Source organism: Tasmannia lanceolata, unplaced genomic scaffold (genome assembly GCF_043159265.1).
Source record: "Tasmannia lanceolata isolate RefF3 unplaced genomic scaffold, GAP_Taslan_0.1 ptg000020l, whole genome shotgun sequence".
Classification (NCBI taxonomy): Eukaryota; Viridiplantae; Streptophyta; class Magnoliopsida; order Canellales; family Winteraceae; genus Tasmannia; species Tasmannia lanceolata.
This window is the reverse complement of record NW_027518697.1, coordinates 17,259,006-17,282,975: the sequence shown is the minus strand read 5'-3', so window position 1 is coordinate 17,282,975 and position 23,970 is coordinate 17,259,006. Positions and strand designations below refer to the sequence as shown.

General features: G+C 39.0%; 1 protein-coding gene across 1 annotated transcript; it reads right to left on the bottom strand.

Moving 5' to 3' along the window:
• Positions 1-4,552: 4,552 nt before the first annotated feature.
• On the bottom strand, positions 4,553-20,378 carry APX3 (ascorbate peroxidase 3). The gene is made up of 9 exons (XM_077363423.1): positions 20,074-20,378; positions 19,139-19,263; positions 10,707-10,756; positions 7,904-7,969; positions 7,731-7,779; positions 6,955-7,037; positions 6,029-6,108; positions 5,800-5,902; positions 4,553-4,960 (listed from the first exon to the last, which is right to left on the bottom strand). Exons 1-9 carry the CDS (start codon positions 20,184-20,186, stop codon positions 4,769-4,771), a joined length of 861 nt encoding a protein of 286 aa, XP_077219538.1. The 5' UTR covers positions 20,187-20,378; the 3' UTR covers positions 4,553-4,768.
• Between the last annotated feature and the right edge of the window lie 3,592 nt (positions 20,379-23,970).

Here is a 23,970-nt window from a genome sequence, read left to right as displayed (position 1 = left end):
CTATTGTTAGCAGGAATCAGGGACCTCCACCCAAAAAGCAGAGGACGGATGGTGGTTCGCAATCCAAGACCTTGTGCCCCCACTGTGGAAAGATTCACGTTGGGCAATGCTGGAGAACCATGGCAGTATGTTTTAACTGCGGAGACCCTAACCACAAAAGAAGGGATTGCCCTAAGGCACCAGCCTTCATCCAAAACCGCCCACCTTCGCCACAATATCAACCAATGCAAACAAATCAGCAGAACCAGGGAAGAAGAAATCAGTACCGCCCTCTTACCCAAGATAAGAACGCACAGCCAGGAACTGAAAAGCGTTTCTTCGCCCTAATCAACGATGACAACGAGGTACAGGATGGGGCAACAGAAGGTCAGAAAACTTATTTATAAATTTTGGATTATGGGAAACAAGGGAATTCATAGGAGTAAAATGTCTGCCTAGAATAGAAGATTAGTAGTATTTAAGAGGCAGTGCAGATTATGATGGATTTCACAAGACGTTAATTTCTAATCAAAATTAAGATTTACAAAGTAAAGGAGATGATCTTAAATTATCATGTGTCGAGATTCTGATTATCAAGATATCTAGGTTATGGGCGTAGGAATTTCGGGGACGAAATTTTTTTAAGGGGGGTAGAATGTAAGAACCGGTAAAATATATATATATATAAATATAAAAATGGCCTCATAGGTGGGTAATCATCGGCCATTACTCATTTTCCCCAAGTTAATCGGGCATGAGGACATCTGGCATAATGGGGCGTACACGATTCGAACCCAAGTCTAAGCTAAGATTGAACGGCTTCCTACCACTAAGCCACCGCCCCAGATGTCAACAAAAACGGAATAGATATATATATATGTTAAAAATTTCCAATAGTCACTATTCACAATTACTATTCACAATAGTCACTATGCGAGATTACTATGCAGAAATACTATGCAAGTTCACTATTGAGATACACTATTTAAAAGTATTATTCACAGTAGGACCCACCGAGTACTATTCATAAGCGGGTCCCACATCAGCGGGCCCCATACAAGCAGGCCCCACATAAGCGGATCCAACACCAGTGGGTCCCACATCAGCGGGTCCCACACGAGCGGGCCCCACGACCAGCGGGTCCTACCACCAGCGGGACCCATCCCTAGTGGAAACGAAAATATCATCGCACCGACGAAAATAATAATAAAAAAATGCAAAAATACTATTGACCGACAAAATTAATAATAAAAAAATATTATTAACTATGCAAAATACTGTTAACCGACGAAAATAATAATTTAAAATAGTAAATAGTTTTTACTATGCAAAAGTACTATGCAAAAATACTATTGACCGACAGAAATAATAATTTAAAATAGTAAATAGTCTTTACTATGCAAAAAGTACTATGCAAAAAAATGTCTATAAATAGAGGAGGAGGAGAAGAAAAGGAGAAGAGAAGAGAAGAGAAGAGAAGAGAAGAGAAGAGAGAGAGAGAGAGGAAGAGAAGAGAAGAAAGAGAAAGAGGAAGAGAGAGAGAAAAAGGAAAAAGAAAATCCACTACCAAGTAAGTCTTTTATAATAGTCTCTCTTTCATGGTTGGTTCTACCACCTAAATTATTTAATGATCTCTTTCAATGGTTGGTTCTACCACCTAAATTATTTAATGATCTCTTTCATGGTTGGTTCTACCACCTACCTATATTTTATTTGAAGTAATGGTTGGTTTTACCACCTATATGGATAAAGTAATGGTTGGTTCTACCACCTATATACTTAACGGTGAAATACTAGCATAGTAACCGTAAAGTAAACTTTATCAACTTATGGTGAAATGAATAGTGACATGATGGGGCCCACATAAATAGTGACATGCGGGGCCCACATGAATAGTGAACACAGGGAACCTTATTTTAGGACATAAATGGACACAGAAAGGACAAGTGTTGTCTGTGTGATATTAAAAGGACCTAGACTAAAATAAGTTGACCTATTTCACTTATTTGCCTACAGGAGCCATCTCGTCCTACTGCGACTATAAGAAAAGGCAGGTGACAGCTAGACCTTGTCTTGTAATGGTATTCAATATAATTGTCTATGCAATGTAGCTCTGCTTATAAATTGTCTTATAAATACCTGCTGAGTTACTTTATACTTGCTTGCTGGACTCAAATGAATTGAAATGGATGCTGGAATCAAATGAATTGAAATGAATGCTGGAATCAAATGAATTGAAATGAATGCAGGAAGAAAGGCAAAGGTAAGTAATTGCATACATGTTACATGGGGGAGAGTGAAGGGGAACTTAAGGGTGTGGTGGAATCATCCTGGGACCTAAGGTCCAAAGGCCAACGCGAGAAGCGTGTACTGCCTTTCGTTGGCAAACCAACCAAAAAGGGAAAGTATCCCCGAGGGATAGTATCCCCGGCTCGGCATTACATGCGAGACCGTAATCCAAGTCCATAACGTCACTGCCTTCAGACAGGGGTAGTGGGTAGCCGTGCGGCAAGAACACCGGCAGAAAAATAAAATGAAAAAGTCAGAAAAGAACTGACAGAAAAATAAATGGGGGAAAAGCCGGATGTACCTGGGGAATGTGCTGTCTCATTTTATAAAATTGTTGCATACATGCATACATAGCATACATTGAAATTATTGTCACTCCTTTGATTTATATTGCCATGGGCATTGTAATCTTTATTCTAGACATTATTGAAATGTGGATTTTATTGTATGCACTGTTATTATTGTCTCTTTTACTTTGCTCGGTCTTTGGATGACCCTGCTTTGACGTTGATTCCTCCACCACAGGGGTTGAGGCATTAGATGGCGGAGCATTTGCAAATGAAGGAACCATGGGATAAGGGACTGTGTGATCAGAGAGTTCGTTCCTGGAGTCCTTGCATTTTGACGTCTTACGTCATGTATCATTTTTAAGTTGTAATAAGATTCTATCGGGATCGTCGTTGATGCTTGTATAAAAAAAAAAAAAATATTTCCATGATTTTTACTTTCTTTTGCTCGTAGCGACACGACGGAAATCGGGTCGTTACAGCTTTTTATTGCGCAGTCCCACGGATGGCGTCAAATCTGTTAGGCCTAAAATCGGTAACAGGTTATGGTAGGGCTGGGTGGTCCGAGCTAACAAGCCACGACTGAGGGACTGGTTGAGTCCTGCGCTGCACAAGAGTACAGACAAGAAAGAAAAGAGTCAGAGGACCAACCCGGAGTGATACTCCGGACGGGCGCTTCGACACTCAAGTCAGTATGAGCAGGAGTGCAGAGCAATGTCAGAGCAAAAGCTTAGAGTTTTTGGTTCTCAGATTTCCAGGACCCTCACCTTAGTACAAGTGAAGGCTATTTATAGTGATTCTGAGCCACCTGTCTAGGACAGGTGGTAATTCTGAGCCACCTGTCCAAGACAGGTGGTGGGCTCTGTATGGACCAGGTCTCATACCTAGAAGGGCAGGTGGAGGTCCCTGATTGGTCCAGGTGCCACACCTAGTGGAGACAGGTGTTGGCCTTCCAACGGTCCTTGTGAGGGCCACGTGCCAGCAGCTAGTTGGATGCTGAGTTCGGACCCCTCAGTGCTGAGTCCGGATTCCCTCAGTGCTGAGTCCGGACCCCATCAGGAGTCAAATCGGGTGAGTCATTGATTGATGACACGTTCAATTTATTGAACTCGGACCAATTAAATGATTTTTGATTGACTTGGTAGGATACGATTTGGACTCAGATCAAAACTCATCCAACACATTAGGAAGTCTTATAACTGTTTCGATGCATGGAAAATGATTTTTCCAGCATTTTTTAAACTTGGATTTTTTTTCTTTGAAAATGTTAACTCTGGAAAATTATCATTACCATCTTCTACAGAGATAATTTTCAAAAATAAAATATTTTCCCAGTTTTCAAGGTAATTTCCCCAATGAGTACTTGTGCATTTTTTAAACTCGGGATTTTTTTTTTCTTTGAAAATTTAAACTATGGAAAATTATCATTACCATCTTCTACAGAGATATTTTTCAAGGTAATTTCCCCAATGAGTACTTGTGCATTTCTTTAAACAGACACAAAGATTCTTGGGGTTCCCAGTCTAATTAGGACTAATTAAAACAAATCAGTGTAGTCAACATTAACTAAATGATGTTGGCTCTGGAACATTAATTTAATTGTTTCTTTGTTTTTTGTTTTTTTTTTTAATGGTATTAATTGTTTCTTATTAGAAAACCATGTACACTTATCTTGAGCAATGATATTTCCACCACCCATCTCTGCATTTTCACCCCTATTCGTTTCTTTTCTTAAAAAAACATCACCACCTCTTTTTAGCTGCATTTTCTCAAAGAAAAATGAGGCGGAAATATCATTTCCCGCTACTAGAAAAACAATATCTTCTTGACCAGGAGAAAAGACCCACTAAGTCTATGGTGTAAAGGACAATCTCTGTCTCATTCATTCGCAAGAGGAGAAAATTTCCCTATCTTTTCTCATGAAATATTTTTCCAATAAAATTTCGTCTTCCTAGATCCAAACAGCCCCAAAAACTTCATGGAACAGAGTTTGAGAGTATTTAAAGGGCCTATGTAAAACCCATTTATCATTTTCATACCATTGACCACATTTTTATTGCAAAACAGAAAGATAAGTTTAATTTGTAGCTTTCCATCATGGGTCTACAGCAGACAAACAACAAGCTCATCTAGGCTCTTAGGACTACTTGTTCTCTATATTATTAAGCAGCAACTATGTGTTTCTCTTGCTGATTTGTATATAATGTGCTATTTCACTTCCTTTTACTGACCTCATATAAGTAACTAAGGATCACAACCGCAGCTGCCACAGCGACTCCTACAGCACTTTGCGCCAATATGATACTGGTTGTTGTCTCTGTTTTGGTGGCCGAACTCGGAATGAAGCCCAATTCTGAAAGTTTCTTGTGTGACTCGGCGTAGTCTCTGAAAAATGCATCCTCATCCTGCCAAAGTTTAAGAGGAAAAATTAGTGATATTCGGAAACAAAAAGGTAAACTAGTGTAAAACTGATAAAAAAAAATATTTACTGTTGGTGAGCAAGATAAAGACTATATATTTCTGCTTTGTAGGATAATTTCTGGCAGCTACTATTCTACGCTGTAATTTCTTTGACACAGCAAAACTAGAAAGACTTTCTGGGTGGACGATATAAGAAATTCAGTTATATTCTCTCCAACTTTTGATATATATAGCAGGCCCAGTAATTGAAGTACCAAAAAGCATAAGCAAGGCAACATTTAGTCGATCCACTAAGGGCCTATTTGTTTAGATTATGAAAAACCGATTGTGGAGTCCCCAACCGAATATTGGGCTCAAATTTAGTGCAATTTTCGGTCCAATAATCGGTTGGGGAGTCCACAATCGGTTGTCATAATCGAAAACAAAACGGGGCCTAAGTCTTGTAGTTCAGTAAAAGGTTTAATGGACTATCTGGGTTGGAAACTGGCAGAGAAAATACATGGGAAAGTACTGACAGATCTCTCTAGTTGGAACACATTCACACCTCTCCAAACAAACAGTATGATGTGTCAAAAGCTCACAAACATACTTTATATTTTCGCAATTTTTTACGGAATGAAACATTTTGAATTTCCTATATATATATATATATATATATATATATATATATATATATATATATATATATATATATATATGAATGCAATTCACACTGGTTCAGAATTTGGAAATCAGACGTTAAAATTAGGAAATTACGAGTCTTTTTTCTGTTTTATGTAAGATATTGTACTTGAATGCTTGAGGTTGAAAGAAAAAACATTACCTCGGCATACAGCTCAACATAACGTCTAAACTCTGGATCTTCCAATAAAGCCTTGTCCGTGGGAAGTTTCAACAGCTCCTCGGATTCCCCTTTCAGCAATTCCCTGATACAAAATTCACAGCAAAATTTGCCTCGGTCCCTCACTCAATTAACTAAAGTATAAAAAATCAAGGGATTAACACCAAAGATGTCATTGACATGAAGACAATTAATTTGTCGTTAGTCTTACACGAAGTAGGAGTTGTCAAATTTCAGGGGCTCATTGGTCCAAGGACCATCAAAGCCTGACCTCTCTAGATGTGCCCTTCCCTACAACAGCAAAGTCACGTACAACATACAGATGTGAGATGAGCCTTCACCTAGTAGAGATGACCTCATGCATAGGGCATTGAAATGAGAGGCTATGCTTAAAAAAATTATGTAATGTATAAATGCGCATTCAGAATGATAGTGTGTCCCCAAAAAATCAGCTCCATAGGAACATCCTAACCCTTCGAACTATGGAGGCAAAAAATGAACAGCTTTGTGAAGGTTCATACACATCCATTTTTTGCCTCCACAAATCGTAGGATCGGGATGAACTCATGAACCTATGGAGCTGATTTTTTGGGCACACCCTATCTATGTGAGGGCTCATCATAATATTGCTTTGGATCATCCACACAATGTGGGCCCCACTGTATTTTAAGCCGACGGAGCAGATTAGTTATCTACTTGATCGTGTAGATACACTTTTCTAAAGTGAGTATGAGCAGCCCCTCATATAAGCTTATATGAGATGACGGCTAGAAACACCGTGGGCCCACATTTTTGTGGAGATCCAAACCATTCATTTGATAGGCCCTGACATAGATAGGGTGTGCCCAAAAAATCAGCTCCATAGGATCATCCCAACCCTTGGAACTGTGGAGGCGAAAATGGGCGGGTATAAATCTGCCCAAATTGCCCATTTTTCGCCTCCACAGTTCGAAGGGTTGGGATGATCCTATGGAGTTGATTTTTTGGGCACAACCTATCTATGTTAGGGCCTATCAAATGAATGGTTTGGATCACCCCAAAAATGTGGGCCCACCGTGTTTCTAGCCGTCACCTCATATAAGCGCCCACCGTGTTTCTAGCTGTCACCTCATGTGTGTGTGTATATGTCTATATTACCAGTGTGTGTCCACCAGACAATGCCACAATGTCCTTGTCAGATAAACCCATTCGATAGAAAATGTCCCTCAGATGCTGCGAACCTACAACCAACATAATAGCAATGGTCAAGTTGAACAGTTTCGAATTAGAGAAATCTTGGAAAGTGATTTAAAAATGAAGTGACTTTTGTCCAGGTGCGTCAACCATCCATATTTGACTTTTGAATTGGAATATATCACAGAGCAGTAAGTGTAAGTTTATGAGCACGCTAGTCTTGTGTAACACATGCTGCCTTATATGGAGAATTAGAAGAATTAATGGACAGAGCAAACATTGGGTACATTGGGTTACGAAGACGAAGAAGAAAGGAGATATCTATACAATCTTTAGAGAGTATTAAGTAGGGTAAAGTATGTGCCATCACTGATATGGATAGCTTTCATCCACCATTAAAATGTGATTTGTTCAACAAAAGTCAAGTACACTACCTTTGGCAAGCAAGGACCCATATTGAGAGATATAATACCATGATATCTCAAATTCTCAATTACATAACAATACTAGGAGCAACCTGATTAAATGAAAGATTTAGAACAACCAGATAACATGACTGAGGCGTCTGGAAAGTGCCAAAATAATAAAAACTGGTGAACAAAAATTACAAGGGCTCTATGCTTACTATCTGGTTATGTAAACTCCAAGGGTTCAAAGTAAAGATGAAATACTAAACATCATACATGTACAAAGGAGAAACCTAACAAATGCATAAATGTTAGAATATGGAATCAAGAAACCTTGTTTAGCATCAGGAAGCCGTCCTGCTTTGGGAGAAGCCAATGAATCCTGACAACATGACAACAATTGATATTAATGAGCAATGCTTTAATAACCAGCTATTTCCCAACAATTCCAAAAAAAAAAAAAAAAAAAACCAGCTATTTCCCAATAACATGCCATGTTACAATACCTTCCTACCCGGAACAAAGTCAATAGTTGGTCCTCCAGTGACCTCGACTGCAACAACCCCAGCAAGCTGAAAGTTCCAATATGTTAGAGATTTGTTTGTTCATGATCAAAATTTTGAATTATGATAGAGTAACTACCACGATAAACACAACGAATAGGAATCGTAAGCAATAAAATGTGGAACTCAAAAAGACAAAAAAGTTGATTTTTTAAGGTCATGGTTTTGTTGTGCAGATGTCTTGTATTCTGGCATTTATAAAGGACCCTGACGGACTCATGTGCGCGACGCATGTTAAGGTTGCGGGATAAGGTTTTTATTCTTTCGCGTTTTCTTGGCCAAGAAGAAGAGACTTTGTAACCCTAGACCGAAATAGTGAAAATATTTCCCCGTGGACGTAGGCAGTGCCGAACCACGTAAAATCTTGTGTTTCTTGTGTGATTGTGTTTCTCTGCATCGTTCTTTTGGTATATTGTTGCACATCGTGTTCGATCCGTGTTGAGAAGTATTTCTCTGATTTTCTACAGGCTTGGTGAGGCTAATGCCTTAGACTTGATGTGTACACCTCATGCGCCGCATGGGTTTGCAACGGATGCCTTAAAGGACTGTTTGTGCCTCAGGGACTACACAACAGTCACCTTTATAACACTAGTATTGGGATATGTATCAGTTTTGGAGTAAACATTTAAAAGTATGTACGTTCGAGTCATAACTCTCTGACCCAAAACAATCCCAAAAGCTTATCAAATTAGGAAAAGAAATGGAAAAAATATAACATTTCAGTTTAGTATGAAAAATTACATGTTATGCTACCTTCTTACTTTTGTGTTTTCTTTTTTTTTCCTAGCTTTATTGCATATTATCCTTTCATCCACTGTTTAAAACCCCCCGTATCAATCGCCGAGTCACCCGAGTTGATTCCCTTTCACCTCGGCCAAGTTCTAGAACGAGCTCATGTTTTGCCCTACCAAGTCAATCAAAACATCTTTGACTCGTCTGAGCCATGACGCATCAAAAATTGACTCGCCAGAGTTAACTCCCTTTCACCTTTGCCGATTTCTCATCCGAGTCTGAGTTTTAAAACATAGTTATCATCCACTCTTCCTATATTAGACAATCTAGTATTAATCAGATTTTGGTAACAATCTAGTGATCTGTAGGTTGCAACTTGTAAGTTTGTCAAGTGTCTATACATCCTTGCTTTTTTAGCAAAAAAAATAAAAAAATAGAGCAAAGTGGCTGAGAAAATGTTTTCATTCTCTGATGATAATTTTGTTGAACATTAAATGAATCTGCATGTCTCCATGAATGCTTCGGTAAAAACAGTAATTTTCTAGCCAAAACAACCAAAATCAAATGCAAAAAACTGGAGATATATACACAGCATGACTCACGACATTATTTCATGGCAGCATGGCCTCGCTTTTGGTTGAAATTTAAACCATGCTTACAAAAGTATCAACTGGCAATCCCTTGGCCACCCCACTGTTCTAAACTCATAGAGAATTGACGACTATTTATCACTTTTCTCATTCTGAATTTCCTATATAGTGGGTCAGAAGATCATGGAAGAGTAATAAAGGGTAAAAAAATACTCTTAAAAAAATTCTCAACATCCTCAGATTGAGAAGTAATGCAAAGAAGGATCGATTGTGGGGGTGTTGAATTTTACATTGAGGGTGTTGAAAAGAATCACTCATTCATTAACCAAATAAACACTCATGAAATAATTGGGATCTAGCTTCATCTTTCAGTCCACAAAGGATGCAAGCCTCATCATAAAAAGCAATGCCCAAATTAGCTAAACAAGCCTAATGAAATATTCCACCAAGCAAACACAAACATACAAAAGCTCGAGTTCATTAAGGACCAATTGGTTAAATAAGTCTTGTGTTTGTGCAGATGTCTTGTATTCTGGCATTACACAGGACCCTAACAGACTAATATGCGCGACACACATGCGGGTCGAGCTTTTTCTTCTAAAGGGTATTTCAGTAAATTTCTTCATGTAGGGGCATTGATGTATCAGCCACATTTTAAGGTTACAGTTTTGAGTTTTTTCTTTGTGTTTCTTGGCCAAGAAGAAGAGAGTTTGTGAAAATCTCCCCCCATGGACGTAGGCACTGCTGAACCACGGAAATCATGTGTTTCTTGTGTGATTGTGCTCTTGCATCGTTTCTTGGCGTAATTTTGCCGCACATCGTGTTCGATCCATATTCGACAAGTTATTTCTGGGTTTTTTCTACATCTTGAATGAGTGCCGATTCCTGGACAGAAATGTAATAAAATTTGTTTGTGATAAAGAAATTGGGTGAGCACATGTAAGAAATTCTATATTTCATAAAACATATAGTTGGGAATAGTTGACCACTGGGTGGTGATCAGCATGATTGGTAAACCCAGCTTTCAGTGTCCCATGTAGAGTTGATGAGATCAGTCCAGCAATAGAAAATGAACCACGATGCAAGCTTGAATGATTGGGATAGAGAAATCAAATCTACTGACAAGAAAAGAAGAGAGTTGTTCAAGTAGCGATGGTAATAACAATGAAATAAGTGACTACAAAAGTTTGATGAACTTTGGCATTAACAGTAGCTGTTGTACAAGCAATCCGTTTAAGATCCTTTGTTACCTTTTCTTCTATGAACTATTACATTGCTGATTTTCAAGCTAAGGATGAAACAAAATTGTTCTCTCTCTAGGGATCATCATGTCTAAATGAATCAACAAAGCTACAATGCTAAATCTATCAATGAATTGACAGAGACAACAAATGCAGAAATTGTATCCCCATTCTAATCATCACCTGATAAAGATCTGCATATGTAATACTTGGATGTTTTTTCTTCACTTCCCCTGATATCAGGACAAAAAAAGTAAAAAGTCAATTATTTCAATCTCCAATAAGCTCATTTACACATAAAATATAAGATAAAAACACAAGCCATCCATAACCTGTCACAAAAATCAGATATTTATCCAATAACAAATGGCATAAGCAATCTTGTCCACTCTATCGCCACCGTGAACCAACTTTGGGAGCTATTATCCTACAATTTTGGATATAACTAATTTTTTGCATCTCAACTCAACTCAACTCAACTAAGCCTTTGTCCCAAACTAGTTGGGGTCGGCTAACTGAATCCTTTAGGAAAAATTCATGAAGAAGGTAAAAGGAATCTACCCAGCTCTAATCTTGGTTCTAGTTGGGTTCTTCTACATGGATCATTTTCTTCCATTCTATCCTATCCAAGGTCATGTTCCCTGTTATGTTCCTAGCTATCAAGTCTTTCCTCATTGTTTCTACCCAAGTTGTTTTCGGTCTGCCCCTACCTCTTTTTACTCCATCAATCTGGCACGAGTCGCCTCTTCTCACTGAAGCATCCAAAGGTCTACGTTGGATATGTTCAAACCATCTTAAGCAGTGCTCTCTCATCTTCTCCTCAATTAAAGCCACCCCCACCTTTTTACGAATGTCTTCATTTTTAATTCTATCTAGCCTTGTGTGGCTGCACATCCATCTAAGCATTCGCATCTCCGCTACATTCATCTTATGCACATGCTGCTTCTTGGTGGCCCAACATTCTGAGTCGTACAGCATGGCTGGCCTCACAGCTGCCTTATAAAACTTTCCCTTCAACTGAATTTTTGCATCTCCTTGAAAATTTTGAAAACTGCCTACAAGGGATTATTTTTGCATGGACATCCAATAACTAAATTTTTACATCTTGCTGAAAAAATTTCAAAACTGCCAAGGAGTTCTCTTTGTTCATGTCCAATCTAGTAGACATTTTTTTTAATGGTAGTAGACAAAAATATACATCCTCAATTTCAGCAGTAACTGCGTATGCTCAATGTGGAATGCGAGGTGAACATGCATCCACTCCATTTACATCAATGGTCCTTGTATTATATGGTTTGTTTCTGTCCTTATAACGTATGAAGGAATTAAAATTGACCGGTGTTTTCAAAGGAGTAGCAAAAATTCCTTAAGACGTAAAAAAAATTTGTTCAAAAAGCATACGCCTTTCGCTTCAGGCACAAGCCTCCAACAAAAGGTGTATGCCTTTCACGTATGCACAAGAAAATTGTGATTTACACAATCTGTACCTAAAAAAAATTATTATTTTAACCGTTTTGTCTTTTCTTCCACTAAGCACTGATTAATAGTTAAGTTGGTTAAGTATGGTCTAATAAGATATATTTGAAGATCAAATAAATATTTTGAGAGTCTAGAGCTTTTTGGGTTTTGGACATTTTTTCCCCTATATCTTGCTTTTGCAATTTCTCTCCAACTGTTAGTGGAATCAAAATCTGTCACTTCTCGTGGTTTTCTTTAATCAAAATGAAGCTTGTTGCACCGGATGGAAGGAGATCTGCAGTGGTGAGGAAAGAAGACGAAAAAGTGTTGACTAAGTGGGAACCCCCGCTTGCGGGTTTCCTAAAGATTAACTTCGACAGTAACTTGATAACCCTGGCCCTTCTGGATTGTGTGTGTGGGCGTGCGCGCGCGCTGCTGCTGGTTTTTTTTTTTGGTGGGGGGGTAGATGTGTATTTTGTGATCAAGTGGGGGAGAGTATTAGACGCCTAAAGAATCATTTGGTTGGGACACATCGCAGAATATAATCGTATGTCGTACATAAGTGTCCACCAGAAGTTATTCATGAATGTTCAAAAAAGTTTAAAAAAACTTAATAGCAAAAAAGAGAGAAGAAACAAACTCCTAATAGACAATGGAAGGGGTTTTGTGAGTGATAGCCCAACTGCCCAAGTAGTGAGGGAACTCCAGTAGTCCAATCAGTGGTGCGCTTCTCAATCACCTAGGCCAAGGGGTCCCATTGATTGTTTTGTCACTGTTGAGGCTAAACAAATTACCCTACACTCGATGTGGAATAAGAACGAAAATGTTTTAAGTTTGCAAGAAGATTGAAAGATGTGTCTTTGAAAATGTCACTCCTTTTACGATTGTGAATAGCCCATATTTTGTGTCTATGGTTGAGGCGATAGCGGCATATGGGCCTTAGCCTAAAAACATATTCCATGCATGAGATGAGGACATAAGTCCTCAAAGAAAAGGTAAAGAATATTAGAGGTGTAATCAAAGATCACTAGAAGGCATGGGCCAAGGATGGGTGTAATATCATGCTAGATAGATGGACAAATGAAAAGCATAGATGCCTAATTATTTTTCTTGTCAGTGGTTCAGCAGGGCATGACTTTTAAAATTTGTTGATGCTTTGAGTTCTATGAAGAATGAAAAGTAGATACTTTGTCTCTAGATATGTGAGGCCAAGAAAGAAGTTGGTGGAGACGGATAGATTGTATTCGATTCCTGGGTTACTCATTGTATTGACTTGATGCTAGAGAGCATCACTAAGATGAAGGTGAGCGCTGTGACTATTGAGAAGGCAAGGCAAGTGACAAAGTTTATATACGGATATGCATGCATTTTTAGCTTGATGAGAACATGGACAAAGAACCATGAGCTTCTTCGTCCCCTGGTTACCAGATATGTCAGTCTTTTGTCACTGCCTATGCAGAGCTTACATAATAAACATAAGCAACCTCTCGTATCATTATTTTCCTCCAAGGCTTATACCACCAATTCTTACACCAAAAAGGTTAATGGTGGGAAGGCATACAATTGTATTGTTTGATCCTAACTTTTGGTTATAAGTAAATTATTGCATTAAGACTAAATGTCACTAGTTAGCATGATTAGAGAGGTGGATTCAAAGGGGAGGCCTGTTATGGAATTTTGATGGAGACCATCCTAGGGCCCGTATTTTAATTTTCCAGTGTCTTTTTCGTGACTTTGAAGTCCCTTAAGTTATAGGAGGGGTACCACCAGTGTTTAAAAACGCGGATGTGACGCTGAATGCGGATGTGGTGCAATGCGGAACGTGGCCAAGGTAAAAAGGAGTCGACTCGGGCGAGTTCCTTGTCGAGTCAAGGAGTTTTTAAACACTGGGTACCACAGTCTTTGCTACCAATATCACTTGGTTTCTTTAAGTTCTCAATGTTTAAAATGGTGCCCAAAAAGTGTACTAAAAAATCTTAAGTGATAGGGCAATTAAGCCACTTGTAATTAATCACAAGTTGTTGACTTCAAGGTTGCAATCTAAAGAAGTCCTACCAGTCTATTTGTGGAAGGAAATGTCCATGAAATGAGAGTTCTAATTTGTAGGGATATTTAGTTTAGTTGTATAAGGAGTTATAATTTGTATTAGATTAGTATTTGGGTCTTATTATAATTGGTGGATTACACCTAGTCAAGTTAGATTAGAATTTTAAGTTCAAGTTAGATTGGAATTTTAAGTTCAAGTCTTATTAGAAGTAGGAGGTTAATATTGCTATATTGAGAACACAATAGAAAAAAGATTTTTGCTTCGAAGCTTGGTAGCCCAGATCTCTCTCTCTCTCTCTCTCTCTCTCTCTCTCTCTCTCTCTCTCTCTCTCTCTCTCTCTCTCCTTTTCATTTTTTTCTTTGCCACAAAACAACCCCACGGCTAAACAGCAGTACCGTAACCCACTTTCTCTAACCTCTTTGCCGCAAAACTCTTTCCCTTACCCCCTTTGCCGCAAGACCCTTCACCCTTCCCCTCACCCAGCACCCTCCAATTGCAGGCCCAAAACCATTGACCTGCGGCTGCAAGCCCCACCAGCCACTAGTCCCTCACCCGAAACCCTTCCATCCCCTCAGCCCTCTCCTCACCCACTCCCCTCAGCCCAACCTCTCTCTCACCCCTCACCTTATCACCCAACTCCTTACCAAACCCAGCCCCAACCCTATACCCAAGAAGAAACCCAGCCACGACACTTTATACTCAGAAAATCCCCTCCTCAGTCCCTCCAAATGCAACCTACAGCCTCTAGAACCCTTAACCCCTTACTCCCTCACCCACTGACCACACCATAACCTCCAAGAACCCTTCTCTGCTCCTTCTAACACCGTTCTACAACTAAACAGTCCCTATGTACTGTTAAACCTAACTGATCAGCCCACATATCCCCTCACCCTGCCCAAATCATGAACCTATTCAGGTTCATGAAACCCCCTTACATCGCCCTTATTTGTTACACCTGTAAGACCCTTTTTACCTAACCCCACCAACCAGTCCTTACATAGAACTATTACAGGCCCAGAAACCAGTAATGGTCCTAAACCTTCAATCAGTACATTCACATTAACTATTCCACCCCTAAACCTGCTGCTAACAGTCCCTTAATATTCTAAACCAGTCCGAACAGTCCTAAATTAGATTTACTGCCGAACCAGTACCTGAATGTTAATCTAACATGCCCAATTCCTACAATTCCAAAAAAAAAAAAAAAAAGGCCCGATTCCTTTTCTTTCTTTTTTTGAAAATTGACATATATATTCATAATATCAAAATGTACAAAGAATGGGGACAAGTGGTCCCACCCCATTACATACACCATGACAGCCGGTAGAGAACCCTCCACAGGCCCAAAAACAAATAAAGAAAAAGTATATCATCAGAGAACTTACAAACTTTTGTCGCTAACCCACGTTGCACCATCGAACTGAAACCAAGCTTCAATTTCGCCCAAAGACCCAAAAAGTTGGCACCCTTCAAGACCTCCACCATCACCAAAAACATACCCTCTGATGTTTAGGGTCCACATCTCTTCAGTAGAATCATTTGCTCCATCCACGGGCAAGAGAAATCGTGAGCAGCGAAGAACCAAGGTTCCTCAAGCACCTCCTCTTGGATAACACACAATTCATCCCCCTCCATATATAATCCAGGGTAAAAACAAAAAACACATAAAAAGGAAAAGAAAAAGTTGCTACCGCCTCACTGGTGGTTCACTCCACCCTTACACCATTTTCCACGAAAAAATTTTCTCCAAACCACCCCTGAGTCAAACCAAAGACTCATATAACCAACAGAACAGAGAGTATCCGAGGGATAAATCCCGCAAGCAACAAAGAACAAAGTCCTTTTGCATACTTAGATACACCACATCTGCCCTAAAAGAAACACTGATAAATTAGAAGGAAACAGACCACAACAAAGATTCTAACAGAAACCTTCACAGAAATTAAAGGACCCATGACCATCACTTCCTTAGGGCTTTGAGCTCCCTATTGCCTCTGGCCGGAGTCTTCCCTTTCTCTCCCGCATCCCTCTTCTCAATTTCCAGGAACATATCTTTTGATTTCTCCAAACTCTCCTCGAAGCCAATCCCTAGGGCCCTTCCCACTTTCGACATCTCGTCGAACTCCTTGTTTTGCTTCTCCTCCTCAGACAGCTCTTCAACTTCCCCTTCCGACTCAAGATCAACCCTTCCCAAACAGTCCTTGATCTGACCACTTAGATCTACATCCATAGAGTCTCTAGAAAGCCCTGCCTCAAGAGAAGGCCCCTCACACCCCTCATCCTTTGCTTCCTCTTTGTATAATCCTTCGTCCTTTGCATCCTCTGCATCCTCTTCGTATAAACCGTCTTCTATCGCCTTCGTTTCATCCTCCAAGTTTTTCCTGAAGAAAGGGAGTTCATGCAATGGAACAAAGATTTCAGCCAGGGATTTCTTACCAATTAGCTCTTCAAGCTCTTTTTCCTTACCCTTTGCCTCTTCTTGGAATGTCCAAGTAAGCCTCAGCCACCTCCCCTCTTGTGATGGATGCTTGGCCCTCCCTTTTAAAAGAAACATTTTCCTCTATTCCTAAACCGACTTCCCGCGCCATTTTCCTTTTTCTTTTCACATCGCCCCTTTTGTCTTCTCCTGAGGAAGGAACCTCGCCAGACATGTTAAGTTATTGATTAGGTTGAGAACGGAGGAGATAAACTTTCTTTTTTCTCTTATCTTTTTTGAGGTTACAGACTGCTTGTTCACCCGCCTTTTATATAGAAAACGACCGACCCCTTGGTTTCTTGTAGAGGACGGCTTCGAGTAATGATTGCGCTCAAAACCATAACCACGATGCATGCGGGGGGATGAGGGCATTAGGCATTACGAAGGCCTTTCGTATACTTCTTTTCTTTCCTGCCATGATTTCCAGATTTGGGGTACAAAGCATATCTTTTCGAAAGTTGATCCTCCTCACCTTTAAAGTTTTTATGTCTATCAGTCCTGGCCGCCCGATTCCTATTCCCCATCGTATCCTTTCTGATTCCTATTCCCCATCGTATCCTTTCTACAGCTCCACTTCCGTAGCCATACTACAACCAGCTCATTTGGATTCAGCTAAATTGTGGGGGGCAACAAAAGAAATTATCTTCCTATTTAGAGGAAGATAGGTGAGAGATGGACGGACCAGTTACATTCTCCTCTACATGCAGTTGTCAGCTACCTAATGATGCAAATTGTAGGCCCAATAAGAGGAATATTTGCCCAATAGGACTTTTAGATATTTGTTTTCATGTTATTTTAGTTTCTAGGATTTTATTTTCCATGCAAGTGTTGTTAGAAATCCTAGGAATCAGTAATCCAAGGGAGGCGAGCTTCCGCCGGAGGAATCGGACTTTGGAGACGACGAGGAGTAATTCAAGGGAGGCATTTCAGGCGTGGAATTGGACTTTTCCTCGTCGTCGGATTCCCCATCCTCATCCGCCTCTCAGAAGTCTGATACCTCATCCGCCTCTCAGAAAGAGAAGTCCAATTCTACGCCCGAAACACCTCCCTTGGATTACTCCTCATCGTCTCCAGAGTTCAATTCCTCCGGCGAAAGCTCGCCTCCCTTGGATTACTGATTCCTAAGATTTCTAGCAACACTTGCAAGGAAAATAAAATCCTAGAAACTAAAATAACATGGAAATAAATATCTAAAAGTCCTATTGGGCAAAGATCCCTCTTATTGGGCCTACAATCTGCATCACCTAATTCCCCAACTCAGATACTCAGATGGCTTCTCTGAGGTGGTTGACGTAAAAGATGGTAAATACATGTGTATGGATATGCTACTGGGATGGCTACTTAAAAGTGTACACTAGTGGATGTCCAACTGGATTTATATGACATGACCGAGGGAGAGTTTGTCGCCCCAACGGCCATTGAGACAAGAAACAAGAGCTCTCCACGTATATTATAGTTTGAAATTTTTACTTTTTATGTATTTAATATTTAGTTGTTAGTTAAATTGATGTCTTGCATGATTTCTTTATTCATCATGCATTATTGTTATCTAATTCCAATAAAATATCCACTGCTTATTATAGCTAATTGATGGATCCGCTTTGGATCCAAGACACCATAGTTGACAAACCTTGCTATAAGGGTCCTAAGGCACACATGCAGTGGTTTAGGTTGAGTGGAATTAAAGTACAATTGACACAGTAAGTTACCAAGTACAATTGACACATGTCATTCTTGATTTATGGAAAAGATTTTTTATTTTACAATGGTTTTGACTTTTTTATTATTATTTTATTCATTTCATTTTATGAATTTATCAATATTTTTTTTCATTAAGAAGATACTTCTTGTGGCGCAGTGAATCTGGCGAACTCACCATTTGAGTGAAATTGAAACAAAGTAAAGAAATAAAGAAACAAACTAAGTCCATGCACAAAAGTGGATTAGACTAGATCAAGAGAAGTTTAATGCTTTCATCCATGTTTTGGGTAACACAAAGTTGTGTGAGACAAGCCTAAGAAAGAATTAAAGCATTAATCCGATCTTAGTGTATCATATTGATTTTGATGTTTAATGGACAGTTACGTAGGATGACCCTACTTTTCTACCGATCCAAGTTGTCTGAAAAATAGTGACATGATGATTGATTTCACCGCTTTCCAAACCATTCCTATCGGTACAGATGATCTTTAATGTGTACAAGCATGATCTCTTGGGTCTGACTATGAGTCATTTCAAAAAAAAAAGTGCAAGGCACCTTCAATGGAATTGTTATTTTTACTAGACAGATGTTTGGCATGTAAATCTATTTTGATGCTCCAAAGAACTGTCAGCTAGATATATAATATCAACCAACTAAATATGGTATCAACAATAAGCATATTGCCTCTTGCATGCAATATTAATATATCATGCATGCCTAGTCAGCTTTAAAAGTGTGAGTTCACCAATGAGAAAATAACTAGTAAATAAATTATGGCACCCATTAAGCCTGAATCAATGCTTGTATTGTCCCTAAAACTTCTAAATTATCAAAATCCTGTAATACAAGCGCACACATCATCAAAAAAGATTACGTCAAGAACAAAGTACATAACAAACTTGCCAAATGTATATATACGACAAAAAAATTACCACAAAGATCAATTGCAATTTGTAAGCCATTATTTGAACCATGTTTAGATTCCTCCTCATTCCTGATTGAACCATTAGGACCACCAGTCTTAGTGTTAACATCGTAAGTGCCAGCATCATGCCATCTACAAGAAAGAAAAGCATGTGTTACTCCTCTGCACACCTCAGGTTAACAAGATGATAAACTTATATGAAGGATTACACTACCACTACAAACTAGCCAATACAAATGGTCTGGCAGAGATTTACAAGATAAACAGAATATTTATTAAAACCATTAAAAAAGAATATTTATTAAACTAAAACAACCAATAATAAATGAAGAAAGTCAAGAATATTTTGGACTTAGATAGCTTGAATTAAAATCCAAAAACCAAATTGACACAAAAGCAAACCAACATTTCCCTAGGAATCAAAAACAATACAGCAAATGAAACCCCTCAAAGACAACAAAACCATCAAATTAGACTCCACAAGAAGGGCACAATGACCCACTAATGCATCCAAAAATCGTTAAAAAAAAAAAAATTTAAAAAGGAATACAATTTGGAAAAGGCAAAGATACAAAATACGGGAACGAGTTTCCAAGAACAGAACTGGAGAAACCAAGGAAATAACAGGATAAAACGCCCAAAAACATATAAAAAAGACCCAACAGGCCAAAATCAACGAAAACCCAAAACCCAAAATACCTAAAATAAACCTGCAAAAACAAAAATAGATGCAGAAAACCTAACTAAGAAGAAGTCAATAAGAGAAATGAAATGGACAATTCACTGAGACTGGAAGAACTCATCAAATAGAATGAAAAAAAAAAAATGAGAACCCAATTGAGAAAAGTAAAAACAAACAATAACCGAACATCCAAAAAATCGTCTACCACACAAAACCCAAGAAAAAAAAACCCAAAAATGTAAAAGGAAAAGGGAAATTACGCTAAACGGAGCATGATGGGAGCACAGTTCTTGTTTGCTATAAGAGCACGAAGATCACGGCGACATTTTTCAATGGCCGTGAGATACTCCGCATCAACAACTGGAGGAGCCATTAGAATCTCTAAAAAACTAAGCTTCAAATAAGGAAAAGAAAGAACCAAACCCTAACCCTAGGAAATGGGTTTTGAAAGGAAAAGAGGGAGTGGATAACTTGTTGGTAAGAAATGAATGAAATTCTCGGTTTCAGTTGGTGTTTTGTAGCCTTCTTGGTTTTCGGATCACATAGAAAAAGGCACTTCGTTGTCCACGTTCTTAGAAAAACATATCTATTTATCCGTTCACTTTTATTTTTCTATATATAGTGGCCCTAGTCTGCATGGTACGTGTGGCACAATAGGGTTTATGGGAAAAAAAAATCCATAGAATAAAAAATTGGGAAAATATCAGAAAAATGTTTTTTCTCTGAAATTGTCATAAAGGGAAATGATCCGCCCCTTTTGATCACCGGAAACACCCCTGTCTGTGTATCAATGACTAAAAAATGGGGCTATTGTTAGGGGTGCACCTTGGGTTGGGTTGAACCCGAACCCGATTTTTGGGCAGGTTGGATTGACCAAATTCGGGTTGGGTTCGGGTCCGGGTTGGGATTTGGCAACCCGACTAAAATTCGGGATGGGTATCAGGCAACCCGACCGAATCCGTAACCCGACAAAGAGTAATACACGTTTTTTACTTTTTGTACTTTGTAGCTTCTGACGTTTTGTTGTTTCTTTCCATCCTTTGCAAATATAATAATAGATACTTATCAAAAACAAAAAGTAAAGGGCTAAAGTCACTAAAGTAAAAATCCTAACCTATAAGAGATCTCAACCGCAAGATTGAAGCATGCAAAAATCGATTGATTGGATGATCTCAACCTTCTTTTTTCTAGACTAAACACCCGCATATCCTTGTGATTGTCATTGTCATGTTTTCCTTGCATCATTTACAGTTATTTAATATGTGCATGTGTTCTAGTAGTGTTTTACTGTTTTTTTTCCTTTGGTTTTGAACTTGGGTGCCATTTTCCCTTACTAAATATCTCATCTGAAATGTCTAAACCCGACCCAACTTGGGAATTTGGGTTGGGTTGGGTTAGCCATCCCGGGTTGAAAGTTAGGTTGGGTTGGATTAGGGTTGGAGGTTAAGCTCTTCGGTTGGGTTGGGTTGACCTCAACCCGACCCAACCTAACCCGAGTTGCACCCCTAGCTATTGTACTTATGTCAGAAGAATTCAATGCCCCTTATTGCCACAAACATTGACATGGAGTGTTCCTGGTGATCAAAAGGGGTGGATATATCACTTACCTTTCTAAATTACGAAAGAAGGGAGGAGGGAGAAAACTTAGCCCAATTAAGGACGAAAATACCCCCCTTCCCTCTTGAACATTCCCCATCCAATCATCCCTTTTACACATTTTTCAAAAATCTCCTTTTTGCTTTGTTGTCATGATTGCTACCTTTTTTCCTTCTTAGTGTTAAATAGTATTTCTTTAGGGTTAAAACAGTGGTTGTGTGTGTTCAATAGTGGTTCTAATTAACTTAGCAGTGGCTCTTAGTAATAGTGGTTTTGGTTGTTAAATAGTGGTTCTTAGTGTTTAAATAGTGGTTTGGAATGATAAATAGGGGTTCTTAGTGTTAAAACAGTGGTACATAGGGTTAAGACAGTGGTTCTTAGTATTAAAACATTTCTTGAGATTGTTAAATAGTGGTTATAAGTAACTAAATAGTGGTTATTAGTGTTAAAATAGGTGTTTCATTCATTCCTATTTTATCCTTGTAGGGTTTGTAAATATGGTAGAGCGAAGGGCTTCCTTTATCCTACACGTTGATGGATGCTTGAAGGATGCAATATCCTTCGAATACATTGGCGGGAAAAAGATACCTCTAATAGTGAATCGAAAAATTAAATTCTAGGAATTAGAGACCCTAATTCACAACAAAATTGGGACTATAGGAATTGAAGTTGCACTGTCTATAAAATGTCGGTATATCCTAGACACATTTCAAATCATTCTATATGATCTTGGAAATGATGATGACCTTGAGCTGGTGATGATGCTTTTTGACAATAATGTGATTAATTCTCTGGGCCTCAATATAACTAAAGAATATAAAGTTGGAGGAAGTAATTATGTGGCCCGTATAAATCTTGGTGTCTCTCCTTATTGTACTCCAATTGCATCGGCTTTGGGCTCCCTGATCAATTCTGTCTCTACACTCCCTCCGAATTTACCCGTTTCATCCGAAGCTCCTCTCAATGAGGGAAGACATGGCGATGGACTTAGCACCCATTATTCTAATTCACCATTGCCCATATTTGAAGTGGACTTGAATGAAGCTCCCAATGTTTTCCGAAGCGTAATTGTGCCGTATTCCAGTCAACCTATACCAGCTCTGCGCTCCAATAATCAATCACCTTTGAAACTAGGGGCCCCGAACTCCCTTCATGACAACTTTGAGACCCAATGAAATACTATTAGACTATATGAACCAATATTTATACTAGGGTTGCAACAGGGTCGGGTTGGGTCGGATTTTTCAAAACCCTAGCCCAACCCCGGATCCCATTATCTCGGCCCTGACCCTGAGTTAGGGCCGGAAAACCTCAACCCATTTCCCACCCTACAGGGCTCAGCGCGACCTTGGCCCACCCTGATTGACCCCAGTGCAAATACCTGTTAAGAGTGCCAAAAATAAAGCAAGCACATATCATATAGAAAAAAATGATCAATAAACCAAGAAAGAGAACAAAATAAGACAATATGAATTCAACAACATGACGGGCAACAGAGACAATTAATAATAATAATCTAAAGAAATATCAATCCAAGATAATAGAAAACATTAGCAAAAGAAATATGCACAGATGGTTAAATTCTATAATAGAAAACTTAGGGTCCCGACCCGAGGTATTAACCCTTAACCCGATCCGCCCCTGAGTCAGGGCCTAAAAAATGAACCCTGACCCGCCCTTAGGGTTGGAAAATCCAACCCAGACCCTGTTCGGGCTCAGGGCGGGTCAGGGCTGACAGGGCCAAACTTGCACCCCTATTTTATACCTTGGAACCACTATTTATACCTTGGAACCCCTACTTATACCTCGGAACCACTACATAGTGGTTTCCACTGTATAATTAGTGGTTCTGAGTGTTTAAAGCGCAATTTATACACTCATTCTCACTTTTTATAGTGGTTTTGACTGTATAACTTTTTATTCTCACTATTTATACTCTCGGAACCACTAGATAGTTGTTCAAAGGTCTACATAGTGGTTCTGACTGTATAAATAGATTATCTAAGTGTTTAAATAGTGTTTCTGATCTTTTAGATAGGGTCATGAGTGTATTTCCACTATCAGAATCACTATTCATACCATTGGAACCACTAGTTAGTGGTTGCGAGGACAAATTATTGGTTCCTACATATAAACGGTGGTTCCGAGGTCTAAATATTGGTTCTACACGTTTAAATAATGGTTCTGATTGTATATAGATAGGAGTTCCATCCGGGTTTTACTCTAAACAGAAACATAGAGGGCGAGAGAGAGAGAGAGAGAGAGAGAGAGAGAGAGAGAGAGAGAGAGAGGATGATGACAATACACCATAGCAAAAAACCAAAACAAATCCCTAACAAATAAAGAGGATGATGATAATACACCATAACATTGTAAAGAACATGTAAAACATAAGCAAATGTATGACAATAGACCTACCAGAGCTTAGGTTTCATATCCAAAGAAAATAAAGAGAGCCAATAAAATTTACATGTTCTCAAGGGGAGTTTCAGCGGTCTTCAATGGAGTTTTAATGGATTTTTACATAAGGCAATGGAGTTTCAGTACTTGGCGTGGGGAAG

Coding starts and splice junctions, on each gene's coding strand:
- APX3 (XM_077363423.1), bottom strand. CDS start 20,186: ATGGCTCCTCCAGTTGTTGATGCGGAGTATCTCACGGCCATTGAAAAA. Junction 19,264..20,073: donor CCCATCATGCTCCGTTTAGC/GTAATTTCCCTT, acceptor TCTTTCTTGTAG/ATGGCATGATGCTGGCACTT. Junction 6,109..6,954: donor TGTCTGGTGGACACACACTG/GTAATATAGACA, acceptor TTGCTGTTGTAG/GGAAGGGCACATCTAGAGAG.